This window comes from Hyla sarda, chromosome 3 (genome assembly GCF_029499605.1).
Source record: "Hyla sarda isolate aHylSar1 chromosome 3, aHylSar1.hap1, whole genome shotgun sequence".
NCBI lineage: Eukaryota > Metazoa > Chordata > Amphibia > Anura > Hylidae > Hyla > Hyla sarda.
Window position 1 is genome coordinate 362,098,141 of NC_079191.1, and position 26,177 is coordinate 362,124,317.

General features: G+C 43.3%; 1 protein-coding gene across 6 annotated transcripts in view; it reads right to left on the minus strand.

Moving 5' to 3' along the window:
• The window catches only part of REL (REL proto-oncogene, NF-kB subunit), an 80,892-nt gene that overhangs the window by 5,712 nt on the left and 49,003 nt on the right, over positions 1–26,177 (minus strand). For all 6 annotated transcript variants that reach the window (XM_056567678.1, XM_056567680.1, XM_056567675.1 and 3 more), the window contains exons 6-10: positions 6,075–6,215; positions 5,542–5,646; positions 3,837–4,049; positions 2,633–2,686; positions 2,208–2,297 (exon numbers count right to left, since the gene is read on the minus strand). In XM_056567678.1, the coding sequence (XP_056423653.1) occupies positions 2,208–2,297; positions 2,633–2,686; positions 3,837–4,049; positions 5,542–5,646; positions 6,075–6,215 (603 nt within the window). The remainder of the gene's footprint in view (positions 1–2,207; positions 2,298–2,632; positions 2,687–3,836; positions 4,050–5,541; positions 5,647–6,074; positions 6,216–26,177) is intronic.

Consider the following 26,177-nt stretch of genomic DNA (forward strand, 5'->3'; position numbering starts at 1 on the left):
CCTCTTATCAACCTATTCAATTTTCTAAATTTAATTAATTATCTATATAGAGCAGTTTACCCTCTTTGGTGGTCACTTATTTGCATGAAGTGAGGAAATTATATCATCCAGCCATCCACTTTGTCTCTGTCCAAATCCCTCTCTGAAAGCAGCTCCAACCCTTCTGAGAGACACATATCATGTGGTTTCTGGCCTGCAATGATGAGTCATGCTCTCTTTAGTGCGGAGAGCTGTGTGCAGCCTTAGACAAACAGAAACTGAATCTTTCTCTGCTGCTCAGAGCAGGAGGGTGGGGGCTGCTCTGAAAGAGTGAGCTAATTGGCAGAGCAGACGTGCAATGGTTCCTGGGAGGTGTAGGCAAGGGGAGGGGAGGATGCAAAGAAAATCAAGCAGCTAGAGAAGACAACAGGGGCCACAGGAGCCATGCATATCAGGCAAGATGGTTTACAGGGAACATATCCAGGTAGTGTTTTGCTTTGGAGCTGTTTTATATATATACACTTCCCAGGAGTACCCCTTTAACACAGATGATCTTTCTACACCTAATGGCTTATATTTTTAGCCAAACTGGCCTGCAGTCTATGAACTTGATAGCTTTACGTGCTTCTGTATAGTTTACTATGTTGAGATCTAGACACAAGGTCTTTAGTACACCATGACCAAGGACTATTGTAATGGAGTCTGAAATGCTTTAGGTATTTTTTCTGTATCTTGATATGCAAATACTTTTTAAACAAGAATCCTAATAAAAGTTGATGTTTTAAAGGGGTACTTTTTAAATCAACTGGTGCCAGAAAGTTAAACAGATTTGTAAATTACTTCTATTAAAAAATCTTAATCCTTCCTGTACTTATTAGCGGCTGAATACTACAGCAGAAGTTCTTTTCTTTTTGAAACACAGAGCTGTCTGCTGACATATTAAGCACAGTGCTCTCTGCTGACATCTCTGTCCATTTTAGGAACTGCCAGAACAGCATATGTTTGCTATGGGGGATTTCCTTTTACCCTGGACAGTTCCTAAAATGGACAGAGATGTCAGCAGAGAGTGCTGTGCTCATGATGTCAGCAGACAGCTCTGTGTTTCAAACGGAAAAGAATTTCCACTGTAGTATTCAGCAGCTAATAAACAGATTTGTAAATTACTTCTATTAAAAAATCTTAATCCTTCCTGTACTTAACTTTCTGGCACCAGTTGATTTAAAAAAAAAAATTTTTTTCACCGGAGTACCCCTTTAAGAAATTGAACAACTAGTTATCACCTTCTTCAAAATGTATTATTTTCCAGCCAATACAGGCCTCTGTCGTATACTTCCAACTTATGAATCAGTTAATGAACCCAGTGAGCTGGCTGCACCCTACATTCATTTACACTTTCAGTAGTTTTTAGTTGTGCCAGGAAAAGAAATAGCAAGGCATAGGAAAGATGTGGAGATCTAGCAGGCGAAAGACCACGGAAGAAGATTTACATTTATTGTCAGATTTACACAGGACGATTTCAGGAAGTTGCAGAAACTAGTACAGGCTGACAAATAGACAGGTGTTCTGCTTTTTCACACTTATATTTTAGATTTAGGGTTCCTGTAAGTAAGCATCAAATCTATTAAAGCATACTCAGAACTATATAGTTAATTCATGTTGCCACTTTAGTAATGAACTAGGAAAAGCCATTTCTGATAAATGTGCACTATTGACTTACAATTCTACATAGGACCCACTTGGTTGTGCACATCGATGGCTATGTGATTTGTGATTCGTAGTACATCTCGATAAAAAAAAAATCTTGTCCATCAGCCCCCAACCCCTTAAAGGGGTGCTCCGCTGCCCCAGCGTTCGGAACATCTTTTTCCAAACGCTGGGTGAAGGCAGCAGGGGTCATCACGTCCTGGCCACCCCCCTCGTGATGCCACGCCCCCTCAATGCAAGTCTATTGGAGGGGGCAACCACCATGCCCCCTCACATAGACCTGCATTGAGGGGGTATAGGATGACATCGCGAGGGGCGTGGTCGTGACGTCATGACCCCCACCGCCCACACCCAGAGTTCTAAATGAACGTCAGGTGCTGCACAGAGATCGCAGGGGTCCCAGCTGTGGCACACCCGCGATCAGACATCTTATCCCCTATCCATTGGATAGGGGATAAGATGTATAGGAGTGAAGTTCCCCTTTAAATATCTATTGTAAAAATTTTACATTTCCATTTCAGTACCTTCTTTTATGGGTCGATCTATGGGATGTTTTGGCTGTCGCGTCAACAATGGGTTTGCTGCTTTTTCAATTCGATGACTTTGAAGTGAATCTATTAAAGATATAGGATTTGTTAAAAAGTACTCTAGGTATCATTTTCAAATAGTAAGACAGGAAGCTTCAATGGGTATCTACTGTAGGTGACCATATGGATGTGCCATAGACTTCAAAATTACTCTTACAATTTTGTTATGTCTTTGTTAACAAAAGGATTGATAATAGTCACTGGAAATCTACTTCACTAGATAGAATGCTTATTGTACTTACTTTTTTAGATTATTAATAGTAAATAGTATGGACCTTCACATTGACTACATGTGAATCATTGTAAGAGTGTCTTTTGTCAAAATGTATCTAATGCATACTAAATTTGTGTTTGTTACTCACCATAAAATTTCATCAACATGTCCTCATTTTTTTTCAACTTCTTAGCATAATGGTCTACATAGGGTTCAAACAGAAATATTCTTAGAACAAGTGATACATGTATTAGGTACCATTTTTGCAGAATAATAATGAGTTTTTGCTGTTTCACATGCTCAATTACAGGGCTTTTCTTGGGTCTCCAACTTTAATTCCCTGACTCATGCTATCCAACCTTTTTAAGTGCCTAAAAAATCATGTCGTCTGAGAAGGTTAGAAGTCAGGCATACATAGAAGACAGGTGGTCACATTGGAAAGATAAAAAAAAAAGGATCCACCATGATGCTGAGTTTTGCAACCCAGGACAAAAAGGACTAGTGAATGTTGCAACCCTCTCACCATTTTGATGAAAGTTAGGTCAGTAAGCCACCCCTTATTTGCTAACAATACCTTTCTTTTTGACATAGGAATCTTAAAGGGGTACTCCACCCCTAGACATCTTATCCCCTATCCAACGGATAGGGGATAAGATGTCTGACCGCAGGGGTCCTGCTGCTGGGCTGCGGCACCCCAGACATCCGGTGCACAGAGCGAACCTTGCTCCATGCCGGATGTCTGGCGATGTTGGGCGGAGGCTTGTGATGTCACGGCTACGCCCTGCTTGTGACGTCACGGCCATGCCCCCTCCCATAGACTTGCATTGAGGGGGCGTTCCCGTGATGTCATAAGCCTCCGGCGCTGCACCCGACGCTCTAAATGAATGCCAGGTGCAGCAGGGAGATCGTGGGGGTCCCCAGCGGCGGGACCAACGTGATCAGACATCTTATCCCCTATCCCTTGGATAGGGGATAAGATGTCTAGGGGCAGAGTACCCCTTTAAGGTGTCCCTACACCTTATACTAAAGTTGGATAAAACCACCAGTGGGTTCGGACAACCAAATAAGGTGTCGTGGCCTCCCGACTCTCTATCAACAGATCCTTCTGTTTAGGGAGGGATCATTCTGCACCAGAGCTCTTTATCTTGTCAATGGTTTTTTCATTGCATGACTGAGATGCCAGGTATTGTTTAACTCTCTTCCCCAACCTCTTTATAGGGTTGTCAACAGGCCTGATGTCTCCAAACTGATTCCATAGACCCACCAGTTTTAAAAGGTATTGTTCTACACTGCTGCTTACAGAAAACAGAAAGAAATAACAAAATATTGGGTTATTTATCTTTTTAATCTACCTTTTTCACAAGGAATGTACCGAAAGTCCATAGCTTCACTGACTTCTTGGTCCGAAGGTCTTCTAAGCTGCATTTTCACTGTTGTGACTTCAGTAATATCAAAGGGAAAAGGAGGTGTCTTAAATACTATAGCAACTTGACGGTGCACATCTGCTTGTCCAAATTGTCCTTTATCTTCCCAAGTAGGGGTGAAAAATCGCACCTCAATATCATCTATGTATAGGGGCAAGAAAGGAGAAAATGAAATAGAATTAGTATAATATATGAGCTAGATTCATCTCACCTAGCAGGTTCAAAATCTTTCCATTCAGCCGTTTCTTAGGTATAATAGGCAGATTTAACATCTAAGCCCATGATCTCCAAACTGTGGACCTCCAGGTGCTCCAGATGTTGTAGTATTGCAACATCTGGAGGTCCACAGTTTGGAGACCAATGACCTAAGCCTTGAGAAAGATAGGTGGCAATCCCATTGGGAGGTTTAGTGTTAGTCATATTGATTGTCACATACAGTATATACTCGAGTATTAGCCGTTCCGAATATAAGCCGAGGCCCCTAATTTCACCCCAAAAACCTAGGAAAAGTTATTGACTCGACTATAAGCCTAGGGTGGGAAATACATCATCCCCCCATGTCATCATCCCACCCGTCATCATCCAGACCCTCCGTCATTAACACCCCCACCATTATCCCCCTCATCATCATCCCCCTCGTCGTCATCCCCCTCGTCGTCATCCGCCTCGTCGTCATCCCCCTCGTCGTCATCCCCCTCGTCGTCATCCCCCTCGTCGTCATCCCCCTCGTCGTCATCCCCCTCGTCGTCATCCCCCTCGTCGTCATCCCCCACGTCATCATCCCACTCGTCATCATCTCCCTCGTCATCATCCCCCTCGTCATCATTCCCCACGTCCTCATCCCCCACGTCATCATCCCACTCGTCATCATCTCCCTCGTCATCATCCCACTCGTCATCATCCCCCCTTCATCATCACCGCCTGTCAATCCCTTTGTCATCATCCAGACCCCCTTTTGTTTTCTACTCACCTCCCCAGTTGTGGAAGGGTGAACTGGTCTGGGCCTTCCATCTTCGGCCTGCTATGCTACAGGGACGGTCCGGTGGGGAGGGTTAGTCGTTCCGGGCTGTCCATCTTCACGGCGAGGCCCTCTTCTCCGTCCCGGGCCGGCCTCGTGACGTCCCTGCGCATGAACGTCTTTGCGCGGTGGCGTCAATGCAACGTCACTAGTTCGGGGCCGGCCCGGAGAGGAGAAGAGGGCCTTCGGTGAAGATGGACAGCCGGGACCAACTAACTCTCCCCACCGGATGGTGCCTGCAGCATAGATGGCCGAAGATGGATGGCCTGGCCCATCCCCTCACAGCTAAGCCAAAATTGTTCACTCGAGTATATGCCGAGGGGGGCGTTTTCAGCACGAAAAATCGTGCTGAAAAACTTGGCTTATACTCGAGTATATATGGTATTATTATAGCCAGAAGGTAAACTAAGAAAGGTCACAGCACAATCTTACTTACCTGTTTGTCTTATAGGAAAATACTCCCTAAAGGCAAATTATAAAATATGTAGAATGTAGAACAGGTAGACCGATATGAGATAGGTAGATGTATATGAGATAAATAGACATTACTCCATTTCTTAGCATAAGTCGGAAGCTTTATCTTTTACATAGATAGTTAGATGCTGAAATCTGTACCTTTTTGTACTTTATCACATAACAAGAATATCTCATCTCCTCCGGCTGCGCTACCACAGTTCTTATTTACGCGACAGATCCGAAGTTCAGCAGTGTTGGGAGCACCTGGGACAATAAGGAAAAAGAAAATGTTAACAAAAGAATACAGAGGAGATTTATCAAAACCTGTCCAGAGGAAAAGTTGCTGAGTTGCCCATAGCAACCAATCAGATCGCTTCTTTCATTTTTCAGAGGCATTTTTAGAAATCACAGAAGTGATCTGATTGGTTGCTATGGGCAACTCAGCAACTTTTCCTCTGGACAGGTTTTGATAAATCTCCCCCAATTTGTTCAAAATTATTGATGGGCAATTTGGGTTATGCTCTACTAGTAGACATTAAATCATGGGACGGAATCAACCAGATATTTTTTCCTTGTGGCAAATATAAGAATATTCTATAAGTGCTGGCTATAACCTTTGCACGTTATATTGTCTTCTAGACATTGTATTATGAATTTTGACCACCTCGATAGTTTTCAACTGAAGAACTTACGGTTGTCATAAATTGGGTTGGAAACAACAGGATGTAAAGCTTTGGTGTAATTCCCATGTTCATCAGCAAGGAAAACTTGAAAGCACAACCGTACAACATTTAGGTCGTAATCCTCAATTGTCAGCAGCTGGTCATCCCGCACTGTGACGGAGAAGAAATGAGGCAAAATGTTACTTAGACTGCTTCCTAATGCCTTCTTATGATTTATCAGACATTATACAATTTGATGATGAATTTACAAATTCTTTATGACAACCTATCAGAAAAAATGTATTATATTTAAATGATCCTTTATAGAAATTCTGTAAAAATCATTGTTTATTAACTTTCTTTATATGCCCAGACCCTACGGCTGCACTGTGGTGAGAATCGGATAACGGGTCCTGTTGAGGTGCAAAGAGCAGAGGCCTATGTCTCATCAACGAGTGTTTTTCGGACAGGGTCAGAAGTCCAAACTTCTGACACCTGTTGCGATCTGTCTATTAATGCAGGTACTACAGCTCCCAGCATGGAGCAGAGTGTGCTCCATGTTGGGAGCAGTGGTATCTGCAGTTAAGGAAAGATCACAGCAGATGTCACTCCTGACACCCTCTGTGATCCTCCTGTATAATGTATAGATGCGGCCGTCCGCTCTTCTATGGTCCCCTGCACTGACGTATATATACACCTATTCATATTTCCCCCAGAGAGCTGTGATTGGCTGGAACCATGTGGCCAATCACAGCTCTCTGCAGAAAATATGAATAGGTGTATATATACAGCAGTGCAGGGGACCATAGAAGAGCGGTCGGCCACATCTATAAATTATACAGGAGGATCGCAACAAAACCCTGGGCAACTGTCAATTAGTACAGGTACTACTACTCCCATCATGGAACAGTGTGTTAAATGCTGGGAGTAGTAGTACTACCTAAAAAATAAAGAAAAAAAAGTGAAAAACACACACACTCTACATTTTTATTATTGTCACCTACATTTTTAGTGCCCTGCCAGCACACATAAATTGATCCCTGTTTAAAAATTAATAACAATTTTGTTATAAAAAACTAAATTTTTATTCATTTTTAAACAGGGATCAATTTATGTGTGCTGGCAGGGCACTAAAAATGTAGGTGACAATAATAAAAATGTAGAAACATTTTGTTAAATACAATTTTTTCCATCACTACTGTATCTTTTTTATTATTCGTTTTTAATGGTACCCTACAAAGTCCAAAAAAGTCCAAAAAAGAATCAAAAACGCCTGCAAAAACGCAAAAGTTAAAAGCCACATGGCATTTTTCTTGGCATTTTTTTACTCCCATAGACTTCTATGGGAGAAAAATGCCACAATATCAGGAAAAAAAGACGCCATAGGCTCAACATGCTGAGACTGGTAAGTTAGGCCATGTTTTCTACTATGGCTTGGATATATGAAGCCCGGTCTATTTTACATTGTTTTACTCCCATTTCATTCAATATTCACTTTATTAACAAGTTGTAATAGATTCAGATGTGCCCAAAAATGTCAATGGAAAAATATGCAGTTAGGAATCAATACTTAGTCATTTATGGCAATAACAGGGCTTTCTGAACATTGTGTGAATAGCGCTAGGTGGCATTTCTCAAAGGTAAAAGGAAGAAAAGCACCTTTCCATTGAGGTTTCATAAACTGTTAGTTCCTCCCACATGGTATCAGATTTGGAGAGGTTTCTGCTTCCCTTGAATGGGCTATGAATCTCACAATGTGTGTTCAGTCAGAGGCTGAAGGTAGTTTACAAGTTTTGAGAAAACTGTTGACCAGTTACATTGCTTCCACTACTCCATGTAGCTTTTTAGTGTTTTAAGATACATACATAGAGGTCTATAACAGTGATCCCCAACCGTTGGCACGAGAGACAAATGTGGCTTTCAACTACCAGCTATGTGGCCTGCCATAGAAGGCCTCAGTTATGGCCATAAACACTGGTTACAAGGTGACAATATTGCAGACGTAGTGTAACCCCTGAAGAGACTTTACGTTTGAGTCATCAGCAAAGCAGATGTGCAAAATGTGTCGGAATAGTGGGTCACTAAGGTGTGGCCTCCTAACCCTGTATCTGCACTTGTATCCTCTATTCACAGTTTTTGGTGGGGAACTCTAAAGGTGTAGAACTGACGTTGTACTGTAGGCTGGATTCACACAAAGTATTTGGTCATTATTTTTAGCCAATAGCAGGAGTGGAAAAAACTTTAATGGAAAGATTTACACCTTTTTGCTGTGTTTTTTCAATCTCCTGTACGGGGCCCCAGCTACTTACACATCCTCAGTGCGCTCTGGCCCCCCCATTCCTGGAGGGACGCAAGTGACGACCTGCTTAGCCAATCACCAGCTGGTGATCGGGTGAGTGGGCAGTCACTTGGTTCCGTCAAAGAAGGTGGGGCCGGAGTGAACCGAGTTTGAGGACATCTTTCATTTTCTAGAGGCCTTTTTTTTTTTTTTTTTTAATAAATGAAGCAATCTGATTGGTTACTATGGAGATCATTTCACAGATTTACAGGTTTTAATAAATCCCCCCTCCCCTTGTCTTTATCTTTTTAAAAGTTTTCTGAGATATACCGGTGACCTAGCGCTAAATGTGATATACATAGGTTCTAAGCCCTAGTTAAAAAGAACTTAGTCTGTTTTAGGAGCTTAACCAATCTCATGTTCATAAAGATACATCACTGTATAATACACTTTATCTATTCCTCCACAGTCCGTTATTTAGTTACATAGGAATTGAACAGGCAACTCTTTTATAAGCTAAAATTTACAATATATTTCTCTCTCCAGTCTAGGGGTATGTTCACACCACGGAATTCTTGTTCATTCCTTGTGCAGAGGTCCGCGAGCACTGCATAGCCATCAATGGTGATAGCGCACTGCCGCGCGGTCCTACCGCCGAAGTATGGAATCTCCGCTTGCATACCCTAAGGGTCTAAAGTTGGGTTCACACATAGTATTTAGTTCACTATTTTTAGCCAAAAACAGGAGACGGGACGTAAAATTGAGAAAAAAGGTATAAATCTTTCCATTATAGTTTTCCTCTGTGCTGTTTCTACTCCTTATGTTGGCTAAAAATAATGCCCAAAATGCTTTGTGTGAACCCAGCTCAGAGTATTATATCAGAAGCACACCTTTAGATTTTCGCACCAGGAAATTCTAAGCTTTTCCATATCAAAAACTTCTCACCAAACTTTTAACTTTTCCACTAAGGTTAAGAAGAAAAACTGCATCAAATTAGCAGCGTGTCCATAGTATGAATTGATATGGCGCAAATTTCACGTGAGCACTACAGATCAATATTCTCTCAGATTCTGTGCATGTCATTTCAGTAGAGTATATACCTTTAAACCACGTGTTACAAAACATATATCTAATGTGGCTTCGAGAAAAGGTAAAGTCAACAATGTATGAAATGTATAGGCAGTGGTAGATGATTCAGCTCACAAAAGATTCCTCTATCACCGTTGTCAGCCCCTGTGAGGTTAATGTTAGTATTTCAATTTCATGTGAGTTGACAGGGTTAAAATATATAGGTAAAGAAGGTGGAGGAACACCATACCCACATTGGTAACAAGATACAGCAGTAAACCTACTCAAGGTGTGACTTTGAGCATGGAAAGGAAACCATTGTAGATTTTATATTGAATATTAAAGGTCAACAAATGCAGCATGTAGGAGATGTATAAAACTAGTGCCCATGGTAACCAGCCATATGGCACTCTTTAAAGGGGTTATCCAGTTAAACAGATTTGTAAATTACTTCTATTAAAAAATATTAATCCTTTCAGTACTTATGATCTTCTGAAGTTAAGGTTGTTCTTTTCTGTCTAAGTGCTCTCTGATAACACGTGTCTCGGGAAACGCCCAGTTCAGAAGAGGTTTGCTATGGGGATTTGCTTCTAAACTGGGTGTTTCCCGAGACACGTGTCATCAGAGAGCACTTAGAAAGAAAAGAACAACCTTAACTTCAGAAGCTTATAAGTACTGAAAGGATTAAGATTTTTTAATAGAAGTAATTCACAAATCTGTTTAACTTTCTGGAGCCAGTTGATATATAAAATAAAAGTTTTTTTCCTGGAATACCCCTTTAATTTCTGATCTGCATTAGGTATCATACAAATGACAAACCTGCATGCCATGAGCCTGTATGTGTGCTGCCATATGGTGCTTTTCTATATGACACAGCATTTCTATATTATCCCATGGGTTCAGTGCTTTTACATACAACATAATTCATTAGCGGAAAGGGTGTTCCTGAAATACTAAATTCGGGTCTGTAAACTGGGGAAAATTTTTTTTTTAGATTTAATTAAAAAATATTAAAGACCAACTAATGCAAAATAAAGCGTTTATGGAGGAGATGTATCCACTAGGCCATACAGAATAAGACAGGTAAGGCACATGATGGGGTGAAAGGATTGGCCTGCAGTTGTGTTTTGGAGCAAGCCAGTAAAGTTCTACCACAACAAACGTAGCAAGCTTTTTCCGGATGGGGCATGTAGGTGGTGTCCTGCTGAAACAGGAAGGGATCTTCCCCACAATGTGGCATTTCTAGAATTTGCCAACATGAAACCAAGGGTTTCCATAAGAGCAGCACCAGACCATCATCATCCTCCATCAAACTTTACAGTCGGCACTACACATTTGTGACAGAAAGTATTCCTCTGGTTGCTGTCACTGGTTGCTGACTTGGTAATAAGAGGGGGAGGGGGGGGGGGGGTTAGCCAGAGGTCAAGTCCTGGGAAATAAAGTGTGGGAACTCACCCTAGGTTTCCATTTAAAGGGGTACTAGACATCTTGTACCCTATCCAAAGGATAGGGGATAAGATGTCTGATCCTGGGGGTCCCGCCGCTGTTGACCCCCACGTTCTCCCTGCTGCTTACGGGGTTCGTTTAGAGCGTTGGGTGCAGCGCCAGAGGCTCATGACGTCACGGTTACGGCCCCTATATGCAAGTCTATGGGAGGGGGGCATGACGGCCGTCACGCACCCTCCCATAGACTTGCATTGAGGGGGCATTACTGTGACATCACAAGCCTCTGCCCTGCATCACCAGTCATCCGGCATGGAGTGAAGTTCGCTCCGTGCACTGGATGTCTGGGGTGCCGCAGCCAAGATAGCGGGGGTCCCCAGCAGCGGGACCCCCGCAAACAGACATCTTATCCCCTTTCCTTTGGATAGGGTATGACATGTCTAGAGGCGGAGTAACCCTTTAATGGCTGGTCCTGCAGGACTCCTGCTAATGGGAACTGCGTTCCTGCTGTGGAAAAAGTGCAGGAACTCCGTTCCCATGAGTTCCTGCAGGACTTGATCCCTGCTGTTAACCTTGTAATGTGGGTCATATAGCCACATAACCATTACATTAAAGTCATCTGTCTAATATTGAGTTAGCCCCCCACTCTGTGATGACAAAACAGCTCTGACCCATTGATGTACACAAGACCTCTGAAGTTGTCCTGTGCTGCCTGACACTAAGACCATGGTTTAAATTTGTTCCTACAAGCACTTTCCTCAGATGCTCGGTCAGAGTGGGGATCATGTGAAAGGTTTGTCATGTTCCTCAAACCATTTTTGGACTATGTTCCCTTGTAGTGTGGTAGGGCAGGAAAGAGGCCACTGCCATTAGGGAAATTCTGCTACCTTGGAAGGGTGTATGTGGTCTGCAGCAATGTTTTGGTAGCTGATACGTGTCAAAGTAACATCTACATTAAAGGGGTTATCCAGGAAAAAAACTTTTTTTTTTTTTAATATATCAACCGGCTCCAGAAAGTTAAGCAGATTTGTAAATTACTTCTATTGAAAAATCTTAATCATTTCAGTACTTATGAGCTTCTGAAGTTGAGGTTGTTCTTTTCTGTCTAAGTGCTCTCTGATGACACGTGTCTCGGGAACCGCCCAGTTTAGATGCAAATCCCCATAGCAAACCTCTTCTGAACTGGGCGGTTCCCGAGACACGTGTCATCAGAGAGCACTTAGACAGAAAAGAACAAAACTTAACTTCAGAAGCTCATAAGTACTAAAAGGATTAAGATTTTTTAATAGAAGTAATTTTCAAATCTGTTTAACTTTCTGGAGCCAGTTGATATATATATATATATATATATATATATATATATATGTATATATATATATAAAGTTTTTTCCTGGATAACCCCTTTATTGTCAGGACCCAAAGTTTCCCAGCAGGACATTTTCCAGAGTATCACACTGCCTTTGCTGTCTAACTTCCTTCCTATAATGTATCCTGGTGCAATCTCATCCAGCTGTCCACATGATATAAAAGAAAACACGATTCACATTATTCCAAGTTCAATTCTTCCATTGCTCTATGGTCCAGTTCTGATGGTCATATGCCCAGTATGTGTCCCTTCAATGGTGGACAGGAGGTCAGAAGGGGCAATATGTGACCTCATACACAGCATGCTGTGATGTACTGTGTGTTGACTCCTTTCTATGATAGCCAACATTAAAGGGGTTTGCCAACTTTTGCCAAAGTTATTCCCTCTCTCTCCACAGGATAGAGGATAACTGTCTGATCTCTGGGGGTCCAACCACTGGCTCTCCCTGTGATCTTGAAAACAGAGACTATAAATTCTTATTAGAATGGAGCGGCAGGTTCTGCATGCACCATTTATTTTCTATGGAAGCCATGGAGACAGCCAAACACTGTACTCGGTTATCTCTGGCAGCTCCCATATGAAATGAATGAAGTGGTGGCACACATGCGTGAATCAGGTCCCTGTTCTCGAGATTGCAAGGGGCCAGCGTTCAGAGCTTCCATGATTAGTTAGTCTTCTTCTATCTAAAGGACTTTGCTAGTTGGAAAAACTCCTTTAACTTTTAAAGTATATGCTATAGTAGCTCTATTGTGGGATCACGTGCATTAATGAGAATTGGGCACCCATGACCCTTCTTTTAGTTACTTTATATACTGCAGGTATTACCCACTGCATTATGTGGGACACCTCAAAAGACCTGCCAATTTGGAGATGTTCCGACCCAGTCATCTAGTCATCATAATTTCATCACTCAGATCCACTTACAGTCTACACTTGCCCATATTCCTTTCTTCTAACACATCAACTTTAAAGGGGTACTCCATTGACCGGCATTCGGAAGTAAATGCCCCCTCCCATTGAGGAGGCGTGGTCATTACATCACGAGGGGCATGGTCGACCCCCGCAGCACGAAAACAGCGTTCGGAACATTTACTTCCGAACGCTGGCCAGTGGAGTACCCCTTTAAGATCTTATGGCTCAGTTGCTGACTAATATATTCCCCCCCTTGACAGGGGCCATTGTCACAAGATATCTAGTGGGATTCACATCACCTGTCAGTGGTTTTAATATTATGGTTGACCTGTGTAAGTTTTAATGAACCACAAATGACTCAATAGTTGACTCAGCAGTGCTTACATACTGACTGAAAGCTTTCCCAACTATAACCCTACAACCTATGAACTCATGCATCACTACACAACACTTCCTCTTCTGAGATATCTGCATTAACCATTTCCTGCATGGTTCCTATAGTTAGAATAATACACTCAGTAAATAGGTTAATTTCTTCTAGTCTGGTCCTTTATTCTGAAAGATTCAAGCTCTAACATAGTGTATTGCTAGAACATAGAGCAGACAACACCACGGGAAAATGCATGCTAACCGGGGGGCATCAGAGCAGCTCACCCCACTCCTGCCAACCATATCTGCCCCAAAGTGTTCCTCCATCCCTCCTCTTTTCTCAGACAGGGAGCGAGGAGCTGTCAGTAGCTCTTACTCCTCCTGCTCCCTGCAGGACATTGTGAGAGGATGCCGAGATGACTGGGGAATGTTTGAGGTGCTGCACCTCCTGAAAAGAAGATCCTGGTGCCGGTTCTTACATGCTGCACCTCCCCCTGCCATAGGCTGTCCAGGGATGCTGGGAGTAGTAGTTGTGCAACAGCTGGAGGCACACTGGTTGGGAAACACTGACATAAGGTATGGACCTTCTAGAAGACTGAGATGTAAACCATTCATGCACTAGATGATGTCAAAGTTAACAAAAACTGACCAAATGTTGGCTTCTGAGTTATGGCAATTTTTACATTTTGGAGGGGGGGGGGGGGGGGGATTTATCAAAACCTGTCCAGAGGAAAAATTGCCCATAGCAACCAATCAGATCGCTTCTTTCATTTCTCAGAGGCCTTTTCAAAAATGAAAGAAGCGATCTGATTGGTTGCTATGGGCAACTCAGCAACTTTTCCTCTGAACAGGTTTTGTTAAATCGCCCCCTTTATGTAGAAATCTTCTTAAAGTGAACCAGTCATTTAGATCAATCTGCAGGAAGTATATTATAGGGCAAGAGGAGCTGAGCAGATTGATATACATATTCAGAAAAACTGTTAATTTATTCATCTAAACCTCTGCTCGTTCTCAGCTTAGGAGTCCAGTGGGCGGTTCTAATAAGTGATAAGTGAGTGATCTTTGTAAGCACCATCATAACCTAAGGTCTGCCAGTTTGTGAGTAAAACCGCCCACGGGACTCCTAAGGTGGGAATGAGCATAGGTTTAAGTGAATAAGTAACTAGTTATCCTGAATCCATTCCCTCTAATATGTATATCAATCTGCTTAACTCCTCCTCCATAACATGCTGACTGCAGATCAGATTGCACTTCCAATTTGACAGGTTACTTTAAAGGGGTACTCCGCCCCTAGACATCTTATCTCCTATCCAAAGGATAGGGGATAAGATGTCAGATCGGAATCTCGGCTGCAGCACCCACCTCAACAGCTTCCGGCAACGCTGGAGGCTTCAGATCCCGACCACGCGATGGGAAAGAGCGTGATGTCAGGACTCCGCCCGTGTGATGTCACGCCCAGCCCCTCAGTGCAAATCTATGGGAGGGAGCGTGACATCACACGGGGGCGGAGCGTGACGTCACATGGGCCAGAGCCGTGACGGAGCTGTGACGGAGCCCTGACGTCACAACCGGCCCCGTGATCGACAGTAATCAGACCTGGAGCGAACACGCTCCAGGGACTGATTGTAACGGGGAGCGGCATGCAAGATCACGGGGGTCCCCAGCAGTGGGACCCCCGCGATCAGGCATCTTATCCTCTATCCTTTGGATAGGGGATAAGATGTCTAAGCGCCGGAGTACCCCTTTAAAGAGATTAGCTGAGCCCATATTATGTGAAAACAAATGTTGCACTGCATTCTGGGAGTATATATTTTCCCATTGAGTGCTTTGCATAAAGACTTCATTTTCCATATATTTAGCTTTTGAGTCAGCAACATAATATTAAGACATTTAACCTTAGAGATCTTCAGAATTGTGATTTCAGCTCTGGGCTATAACACAGTCTTTGATGGGAGTAAAGAGGTATTATTGATTGGCACACTGTCTTGTGGTATAGTCAGATTTATGTGTTTCCTTACTGTACCTGGCCATGTGATCACCAGTCTGACTCTACAAATCTTCCAGTGCTTAAATGGGCACTCTCATTAAAACTATTTTTTACTATTGCACTCCTTATTGTAAATAAAAAAATCTTTCTAATAGATGTTGTTTAAAAAAACAAAGTTTTCTATGTTTTATTTGTGTTTAAAAAAGCTGCCACTAGGTGTCTCCCTACTTGTCCAGAGCACATTTCCCCCCATCTTTTGCACAGACTTTGGACTCCTGATGGCCTGGCAGAAGTCCAAACACAGGAAATGGAATCTGGAGTGCTGAGGGGTGGGGGTCCAGCCTTATCCAATAATAGCTCATCTCACACTTAACTGCCGTTTGCTGTTGGTTGCAGAGTAAGGGAGGAAGTTCTCCCCTGTATGGCTTCAGATGATGTCACACCTGCTGGGTAATGCCCCTTCCCAGTCTGTAAACTTGAACCTGAGGCTGAGCAGAAATACAGAGCAATATCAAGGTAGAAAACTAAAAAATTATAAAAATAAAGGCAGGGGGTGGTTTATCATGATGGGGGCAGGGAACTGGGAGGATTTTAAAATTTATCATGATAATGAGAGGTACACTTTAAAGGGGTACTCCGGTGCTTCCACATCTTATCCCCTATCCAAAGGATAGGGGATAAGATGCCTGATCAAGGGAGTCCCGCAGCTGGGGATCCCCGGGATCATGCACGCGGCACCCCGTTTGTAATCAGTGCCCGGAGCGAACACGATTACCGGCGACCGCAGGGCCGGCGGCGTGTGACGTCACGCCCCCGCCCCGTGTGACATCACGCTCCGCCCCTCAACATGCTCCGGGCACCGATTACAAACGGGGTGCCGCGTGCAAGATCCCGGGGGTCCCCAGCGGCGGGACTCCCGCGATCAGGCATCTTATCCCCTATCCTTTGGATAGGGGATAAGATGTGGAAGCACTGGAGTACCCTTTAATGGTTACAACAGAACGTTAGTTCTGGGTCAGCTGACTTCTTCTAAACTACAAAGATGACAGCATCTCCTACCACATCCTTCCCCTCCCAGCTCCATCTGCTCTCACTATGGGATCAGGATATATAGTAGTTATGCACCTCTCCTGAGACTCTGTTCACACATTGCATTTTTTTTGCTGCATTTTTAATGATTTTGCTGTGATTTTCACAAAATTGTAGGAAAAAGGTGCTATTTTACAACAGTAAAAATGTGTCATTACAATTACAGTAGTATATATAGGTCAAATCACTTTTTCCTTATGACAATGTTTCTCTAAAAAAACATTTTGAATAAGAAAACGTATAAAAACTGCAGGTAGCGTGAATTGGCCCCAACTCACTTATGAGTCTAATGAGTTCATCTGTATAACCTCCCGACTTATTAAGACAGGACACTAAGGAAGAAGGGAGCAATAGCTACTGAAGATTGGTAAACTTTATTTAATCTTTACATATACAGAAGAATAGAAGAATTTAAAGACAATTGGTCAGCAGTCTGGCCATACATATATTCCTAATTCAATACTGTTATAGTAACTTGTTATATGTCTCTGGTCACTGCTACTTGTCACAACAGTCACTGAGTCAGATCTACTAAGTATCTACAGGACCAAATGGTCTCCTATAAAGTGCATTATTATAAGGTGTCAATGCAAGGTTAGATTGCTTACCCATTCAGGTGGCCCTGACTGCCTGCCCCTAGACTAACTTATTAAGATGACCAGCTGGACTGATTAAAGGGGTACACCAGGGAACTAAACCCCATAGCCCATCCTTTCCCTTTCACCAACCTATTTATTTGTCTAAATATAATTCATTAGCTATATAGAGCAGTTTCCCTCTTTCAGCTGTCACTTACATGCAGGGAGTGAGAGAAAGATGTCATATTTAGATCCTGCTTCACTTGCAGGAGGGTGGGGGCTAGGTCTCAGTGAGGGGTTTATGCAAAGACAAACACCCATGATTTCTGGCTTCACAGCCACTCATCCCCTCCCCCTCCCCTCCCTGTGTGAGGAGCTTGCTGGTGAGTGAAGCCCTGTGAAGATTCTCAGTCACAGCACATAACACTGCTCTTTTCCTGCTGTAGATTGTATCACTGACTGCTGCCATTCAGAGCATAGCATGATTTATTGCTTGGGCGAAGGATAGTTTAAAAGAAAAGACATGTTGTATGTGAGGCTGACTGTTTATAACAACACAACATGCACACAGATAGTGAAAGCAATTGGCTGGCAGCCATTACACAAAGCTGCATTGACTGCTGGAAGTTGTAGTCTGGGCTGCAAGCAAGGAAAAAGAATATTAAGGAGAAAACAGGGGCCAAAGGAGCTGCCAAAACCACATGGATAACTACAGGGGACACAGAACAGGTATTGTGGTGGCTTTGTGGCATTTTTATTTTCATTAACTTCACCGGAGCACTTCTTTAAGCACCTGACCTTCAGCCATAGGATTCATGGAAAATGTAGGCTGCATTACAAACCCCACATTATTGTGCATTTGTAAACCAAAATGGAGCCTATCCCATGCATTCCGCATCAGCAAAAAACGTAAGGAAAAGGGATACACAAGAACCTCTACATTATTCTCTAATAATAGTCTAGTATGCACTTTATAAGAAAAAAAAATGCAGCTGGCTTATTTGCCATTCATAGCTGGTGAAAAATAATCTACATGAATGTACTGGAGGCAAAACTACAAGTTAGAATAAAGCACTAAGCAAACTCACGGCCATTGAATGGAAAAAAGTGTGAGGACATTCAGTTTAAAAAGAAAAAGAAAGTTCCCCCAATTGTGTTTTGTACTTCTGCAGAAAACATATTTCCAGTCACCCAGGGTTATAAATGAATGGCACGGGTGGCTGACATTTTACCCCCCACTATACTCTGCAACATGTCACATGAAAGAAAAATAAGCATGAAAACAGAGTTACTTTTATAAAATATGTACATTTGTGTTTTTGTTATTAAAACGGGTTGTCCAAGATTAGACCAGGGGTCGTTTTTTATTTTCATAACCCATGAAATTTACAGGCTGCATTTGGTACAGATTTGCCAATTCCTGTCTTGAAGGCGCGCTTTCTTTTCCCTTAACGTTACCTACCTCCCCTGAAGTCCTTCCCATGCTTATTTGGTGTACTGTTCAGAGATGGAGGCTTTCCTAAATATTTTGTACCCTTGATGCTAATACGTTGGAAGTACTTCCTTTCTGACACCCAAACACCTTTGGGTGTTGGGATCTACTGTTAATATGTTTGTTTACTTAAAACGGGCCACAAGTTCTGTTCAATTGAGTATTTCTACATTCTTGTGTTTATAAACTATTTTACGATTATACGTGATAAGTGACTCTCAACTCAAGGCACAAACTAATATTAAGTATATGGCCAGAAATCCTGATTTGCTTTCTCTGGATCTTGTTACATAAAAGAAGTGTGGACAAAAGGTAAAACAGGTACTCGATGTCCATGACCAAATGCAATTTCTTAAATCTATATACGAGGCCAGGATTGGTGTCATTGTTAGGCATGTTGTATTAAGAAACACTTCCTCTTCTGCATATTACAGGATATAGTAGGGTAGTTAAGAGTACAGTGACCCCCCCCGACCTACGATGGCCCCGACATACGATCATTTCAACATACGATGGTCTCTCAGAGGCCATCGCATGTTGCAGGCAGCATCAACATACAGTGCTTTTGTATGTTGGGGCCAGCGCATAAACGGCTATCCGGCAGCGCAGACTGCTTCAGCTGCCACCGGATAGCCGTTTACAGTGCCCTGTGTGGTCCGCTGACGATCACTTACCTGTCCTCGGGGCTCCGGCGTGTCCTCTTCGGGATCCCCTGCATCGTCGGCGCTCTCCATCATCGTCATCACGTCGCTGCGCACAACGTCCCGTCATCCAATAGGAGTGGTGTGCGTAGCGACGTGAGAGTGAGGATGCCGGGGAAGCAGAGGCCTTGCCAGAGCGTCGGGGACACCCGGGGACACGGCGACAACGATGGAAGGCGACATCCAGGGCAGCGGGGACGGTCTGGAGCGGCGGGGACACGTGAGTATAACCTCCAATACCAGTGATCTTCAACCTGCGGACCTCGAGATGTTGCCAAACTACAAGCCCCAGCATGCCCGGACAGCCGTTGGCTGTCCGGGCATGCTGGGTGTTGTAGTTTTGCAACATCTGGAGGTCCGCAGGTGGTAGACCACTGTCCTATACTTTACATTGCACGGATCCCTCAACATACGATGGTTTCAACAAACGATGGTCCATTTGGAACGGATTACCATTGTATGTTGAGGGACCACTGTACTGGACAAACTATGACATTACTGCATGTAGGCACCATGAGAGGAAGCCCTGAGAGTAAACCAAAGTGTTAGGTACAGGAAGATTGATCCTAACCTAGGTAGAATCTCAACTTTGGAATATTTTTGCTGCTATACAGCTGACACATGTCCATGTTAGTGGTAAATAATGCTATCGACTCTATAATTTAACCCCTGGAAACCCAGAGGGCCTTGGAGCAGGCAAAAAGTGGAGCAGTAGCCCATAAGTAAGGTAAAAAAAATTCAAGCTGTAGATTGACCCATTGCTCTATTTTTGTGTCTGCATTTATTTCTTTAAAAGAGATTTGGTATATTTCTGCCTGTGGCAGCAGAGAAAGGGTTAGTTTGTCTACTGCTATAGCGGTTTATGACAGGATCAGCCATTCTTAGTATGCTAACAAATGTTCACTTTCACTTCCTGTTAGACATAAACAGTGGTTTACAAAAGAACAATTAAACTATGTCTTTGAGAGGGAAATATGCTTCTTGATAAAAACAAAAAGTTACCTAAAATCTACATAAACTTTTATGCTTAAATACATGTTAACCATATTCTGTGCAAACACCTCCAATAGATATTATATTGATAATGAATAAACCAGTGTGGTATTATTCCTTTATCTAAATAATGAATTAAGCAAAACAATCTAAATGCTTCTCCCCTGGTGTTGGTTTGTATCATTAAAGCCAACCATCCCAGAAGAGGGCCTAAAGGCAATTTTCTCCCTAGCTGGTGACTTTAAGGGAAGAGCTCCTGAGTTCATGGATTTATGCTTTCCCCCACCTCCTTAGTGTTTTTGTGCCTGTGACTAGGAAAAACCTTGCTTAGGGCCCTTTTTGGACAGCCCAACTCTAGCAGACAGACACATGTTTAAGGAGCCTTTACGCAGCATGATTGTTGGGTTCTTCGTATGACCCTTTACTTGCATCACTCTTCAGCCACACATCCGTTATCACATGGATAAATGTGCAGGCTGTCAAAACCATGCGATCTACCACTAAACTAATCGTTCATCATGTATTGACTCTATAGACCTATTACACAGGGCAATAACAACTTTCTTGGCCAATGATTGCCCCATGCAGTAGGTCCCTAAGACACTAAAAGACCTGTCTTTATTGGTTCCCGGTATAAAATGTGGTACTTGCCCTAGCAGGGACATACATAAAATTCATGGGGCCCCTCATTCCTGATTTTTCTATTGGGCCTACCTAACCCCCCCCCCCCCCCCCCCCACTACTTCTCGATTTGCTATAGGGCCACATAAATCTACCACCGCTCCCCCTTACTTTGCTATGGGGACCCACTTAGCTCCCCTCCCCCTACAGTGTAGCCTGTATTCCTGGCTTTGCATGCCAGGCAGGCAAGCCAAAGCAAGTAAAATGTGTCTACACTGGCCAATGACACAGCTGAACATCACTGTTCATTGGTCAGAGGAGCTCTAAGGCATCTGTCACCTGGACTATCAGTTTAAGAGGTAGGGGAAGGGGGGGGGGGAGGTTGTGATCAGCAGTGCAGTGGTCCATAGAGGCAGACCACACAACTGCATTTGGGTCCCCTTGTCCCACAGCCTCACAGCAGTTGCATAGTCTGCCTCTACGGGCCGCATCCTCCTGACCCCCATCTCTTTCCTATACTTTACCAAAGATAAGGATGATGCGACCTTTGGATTAATTCCCTCCCTCCCCTTGTTAGGGTTTTGGAGCCTGGGTCTAGGAAAAGCCTTGCATAGGGCCCTTTTAAACCAGCAAAAACGGTCCAACTAGCCACAAACAACCTTCTTTTTTTTTTTTTTTTTCACAGTTGATCACTGGCAATGGGCCAATTATTGGGAATAACAATTACAGTGCCTAAAAGGAATAGGCCAAACTGAGTTCCCTATCCATGTGGATGTCCTAGGACTTGGTCACTACAGTAAACCTTAAATATTTCACACTGCATGGATTTTGTAATAGTATGTAATACAGATCAATTGGATAAATCAACAGAGGATGGGGAATACTAACATCATGGCATTCAATGGTATCAGTTGTATAAACCAACCCATAACGTAGTGTCTCACTGTGCTTATAAGAACCAGCTACCATAGAGATTTTGATTTCCCCTGTAGTAATAGAACAATGTGTTACATTGTGCCCATTCTCTACCACGTGAGGCCATTAAAATATCTTACTTTGCAACAGGAAATATAATTTTGGTATCTTCTACAACAACAGGTGCTTTATTGTGGTTAGACATTGCTTCAACCTGTCTGTCTATTCTTATCTAGAAAAGGCATGGGTGGGCTGTCTGTATTCTGTAGGTCCTGTTGTCTGGTCCTGTTGTTGGTCCCTATGGAAAGTTGTTGTGGTGGATTGTATATTACAACTGTTATAACTGATTGTATATTACAACTGTTTAAGTCTGTGATCATTACTTCTATTAATACACATAATTATTAGAATATATATATATATATATATATATATATATATATATATATTACATATACATGTGGTATTGTGTTTTGGTATTACTTTTTGTTGAGTGGTTGTAGGCGCTCCCATTTTTTTTCTTGCACTGTTTCCATTTGGTATGGTTAGGTGGGCAAGGCTAGATTTATTTAGTAAGGAAAACAGCCCAAAGTGGTAGCATTGGTAACCTGCCTATAGTGTGCATTGCCAAAATCTGGAAGGTGCCAGGCCATACATCCACTGACTGAACCCCTAAAAGTGGAAATCCCTTGGCCAGTATAACAGCTGCCAAGGAGAGTGGAATGCAGCCTTGGCCTAGTCAAGACTCTACATGGCAAGAGGGAATAGGAGCATGAGAAAGGACAAGTGAAGTAACAGCTACAATGGAGTGACTCCCTAGACCCTCATTTCTTCGCGGCACCCCCTATCCACTGACACATTTGGGGAGGAATTCAGCCTTCTGCGTCCCACGTTTTTTTATGCTGCCTGTGGGTCAGGAGGGAAAAAACATATCCATTGTGAAAAGGTGGTACAGCAAAGAGTAGATTCCCTGCCTGCTTGCATTTATCGCCAAGTCCCACATGTCAAAGAATGAGAAAAACAGGCGCTCCATAGAGTAGTAACGTCAGAACCCGTGGTGAAATAATTATTATACAATTTACTTTCTTCACCCTGGGTGGTTGTGCAAATTCATACACAACAATGATGTAAGCGTAGAATAATGGTAGGTCGACTGCTGCCCTCCCGGCTAGATATTTGCAGTATAGGATAAGGCTTCAAAGGAACCTGGCTCAATCGGCGCTGAACGACCACAACAGGTGAACGGTTAAAAGGAATTTATTTGACCAGAAGGCAACGCGTTTCGCTGCGCATGCGCATCGAAACGCGTTGCATTCTGGTCAAATAAATTCCTTTTCACCATTCACCTGTTGTGGTCGTTGTTACGCCGAGCGCTCCGGGTCCCTGCTCCTCCCCGCAGCGCTCGCGGCGTTCCTCTCTCTGCAGCGCCCCGGTCAGACCCACTAACCGGGAGCGCTGCACTGACATTGTCGGCGGGGATGCGATTCGCATAGCGGGACGCGCCCGCTCGTGAATCGCATCCCAAGTCACTCACCTGTCCCGGTCCCCGGCTGTCACGTCCTGGCGCGCGCGGCTCCGCTCCTTAGGGCGCGCGCGCGCCAGCTCTCTAAGATTTAAAGGGCCAGTGCACCAATGATTGGTGCCTGGCCCAATCAGCCTAATTAGCTTCCACCTGCTCCCTGTCCATATTACCTCACTTCCCGTGCACTTCCTTGCCGGATCTTGTTGCCTTGTGCCAGTGAAAGCGTTTAGTGTTGTCCAAAGCCTGTGTTCCAGATCTCCTGCAGTCAGCGAGGTTGAGCCGTTGCCGGTGGATACGACCTGGTTGCTACCGCCGCAGCAAGACCATCCCGCTTTGCGGCGGGCTCTGGTGAAAACCAGTAGCAACCCTAGAACCGGTCCACCGACACAGTCCACGCCAATCCCTCGCTGACACAGAGGATCCACATCCAGCTAGCCGAATCCTAACAGTCGTTCAGCGCCGATTGAGCCAAGTTCCTTTGAAGCCTTATCCCACACCACGTGTCAAAGAGGCAGCTAGTGAATTTCTTGTGTATTGTATCATATCTAGTTGAAGATTATTTGAAGATCTGTTTTAGTGAGTTTAGCTGTAGTTTATTACTGTTGTGACAAGCTCTGTACTGCACTGTGGAATTTGTTAGCGCTATGAAAGCAACAAGAAATAAAGCCAAAGTATCTCATGAAAAATGTATCTTATTATAACTTGCAGTGTCGCAAGCATCTTATATAAATCAGCATAATTGCTGGGAAAATTAGATAGTGAGTAATGGATCTGCATATATTACCCAGCAGACACAACACCGTGAATTACTGCGGCACAGCCACATTCCATAGCTCCTCAGCAACTAAAGTGGGCTGTCAAGTTGCTACAAAACAAATATCCTCTCCACAAACAGTTGTGATGTTATTGTCTAGGTAAGCTAAATAGTAACTTGTCCTACATATTTGGCATAAATGTAATATACATGCAACCTATTTACTGAACTTCATGTGTGAACCAGAAAGGCCACGTCCCCGCAGGATCATAGCTGTCACAAGGTTAGCTAGCCCTTGGCTACTCCATCAGTACATCACCCTCAAGGTCACATGGCTTTACAATGTAAAACCTTGAAACTCACGTTTAGCAGCATGTTTCGTTGACATTTAGTATTGGCTATGCCAATAAGGTTACAGTCTCCACCTTTACAACCAATATATTTACATTTTCCAATGCATCTACAGTTAAAAAGGAAGCAACTTTGCAAATAAAGGGGGGGGGGGGGGGGGGGGGGAGATTTATCAAAACCTGTCCAGAGGAAAAGTTGCTGAGTTGCCCATAACAACCAATCAGATCTCTTCTTTCATTTTTCAGAGGCCTTTTAAAAAAAATAAATAAATAAAGAAGCGATCTGATTGGTTGCTATGGGCAACTTAGCAACTTTTTCTTTGGACAGGTTTTAATAAATCTCCCCCCAGGTTTCTAAAAAAGAAAACAGCAGGATATTTTTGATCTACGGCTACTATGCAGACTTATGTGTTTCCATGGTTACAGATTACTAACAATTTGTCTATTCTGATCCCAAAATTACGCTCCGATACATTCGGTACGTTATCAAGAAGCAGTGATGGACAAATGGATGGAAATATGATTTCCGGATCAGACTACACTAAGGTTTGGTTGTAGTCTGTCACCATGGAGACACATACAATAGGTATTTGCAAAGTTTCTTCATTTTTTCTCTCTCCAAGGTATTCAAATAGAATATAGTATAGTATAATATAATAAGAAACAGTAAGAATGAGTAAGAACAGCAAATGTGGAATAAATGTGGAATAATGTGTATAATATGTTATCTAATAATTTGTTAGACTATGGTCACACACTGTAAAATCAAAACACAAAAAGGCCATGAAGTAAGTACAAAAAGAGACCTTTTTTTTATTGTAATAATATATTATACGGTATTTAAGTCTATGAAAAGGTGGCCCTCAATGCACACACTGCTTTAAAAAAAATTGCCATAATTCTAGCAAAGGCCGTCACAATCGTCTGGAAATGTATTTTTGTTTCATGCAATTAGCTTATTTTTTTTTAAATGGACGAATTTTGTATGGCTTTAAAAAAATGGTTATAAAAAAGGTGTGTTAACATAGCTCAGAAGCCATTAAAGGGGTTGTGCGCTGCCCTGCAGTTCGGAGCTCCGCTCACAGCGTCCGGAAGTTCATTACTCCGAACGCTGTGTGCGGGCTTCCGTGTTCGCAGCCGACGGGCGTGACGTCACGCCCGGCCCCTTCGTGACGTTTCGCCCGCCCCCTCTACCAAAGTCTATGGGAAGGGGGCGTGACAGCGGTCGCGCCCCCTTCCCATAGACTTTCGTTGAGGGGGCGGGCGTGACGTCACAAGGGGGTGGGCGAGACATCACGAAGGGGCCGGGCGTGACGTCACGCCCGTCGGCTGCGAACACGGAAGCCCGCACACAGCGTTCGGAGTAATGAACTTCCGGACGCTGTGAGCGGAGCTCCGAACTGCAGGGCAGCGCACAACCCCTTTAAAGGGATACTCCGGTGAAAAACTTTTTTTTTTTTTTTTTAAATCAACTGGTGCCGGAACAGATTTGTAAATTACTTCTATTAAAAAATCTTAATCCTTCCTGTACTTATTAGCTGCTGAATACTACAGTGGAAAATCTTTGCCGTTTGAAATACAGAGCTGTCTGCTGAATCACGAGCACAGTGCTCTCTGCTGATTTTTAGGAACTGTCCAGGGTAAAAGGAAATCCCCATAGCAAACATATGCTGTTCTGGACAGTTCATAAAATGG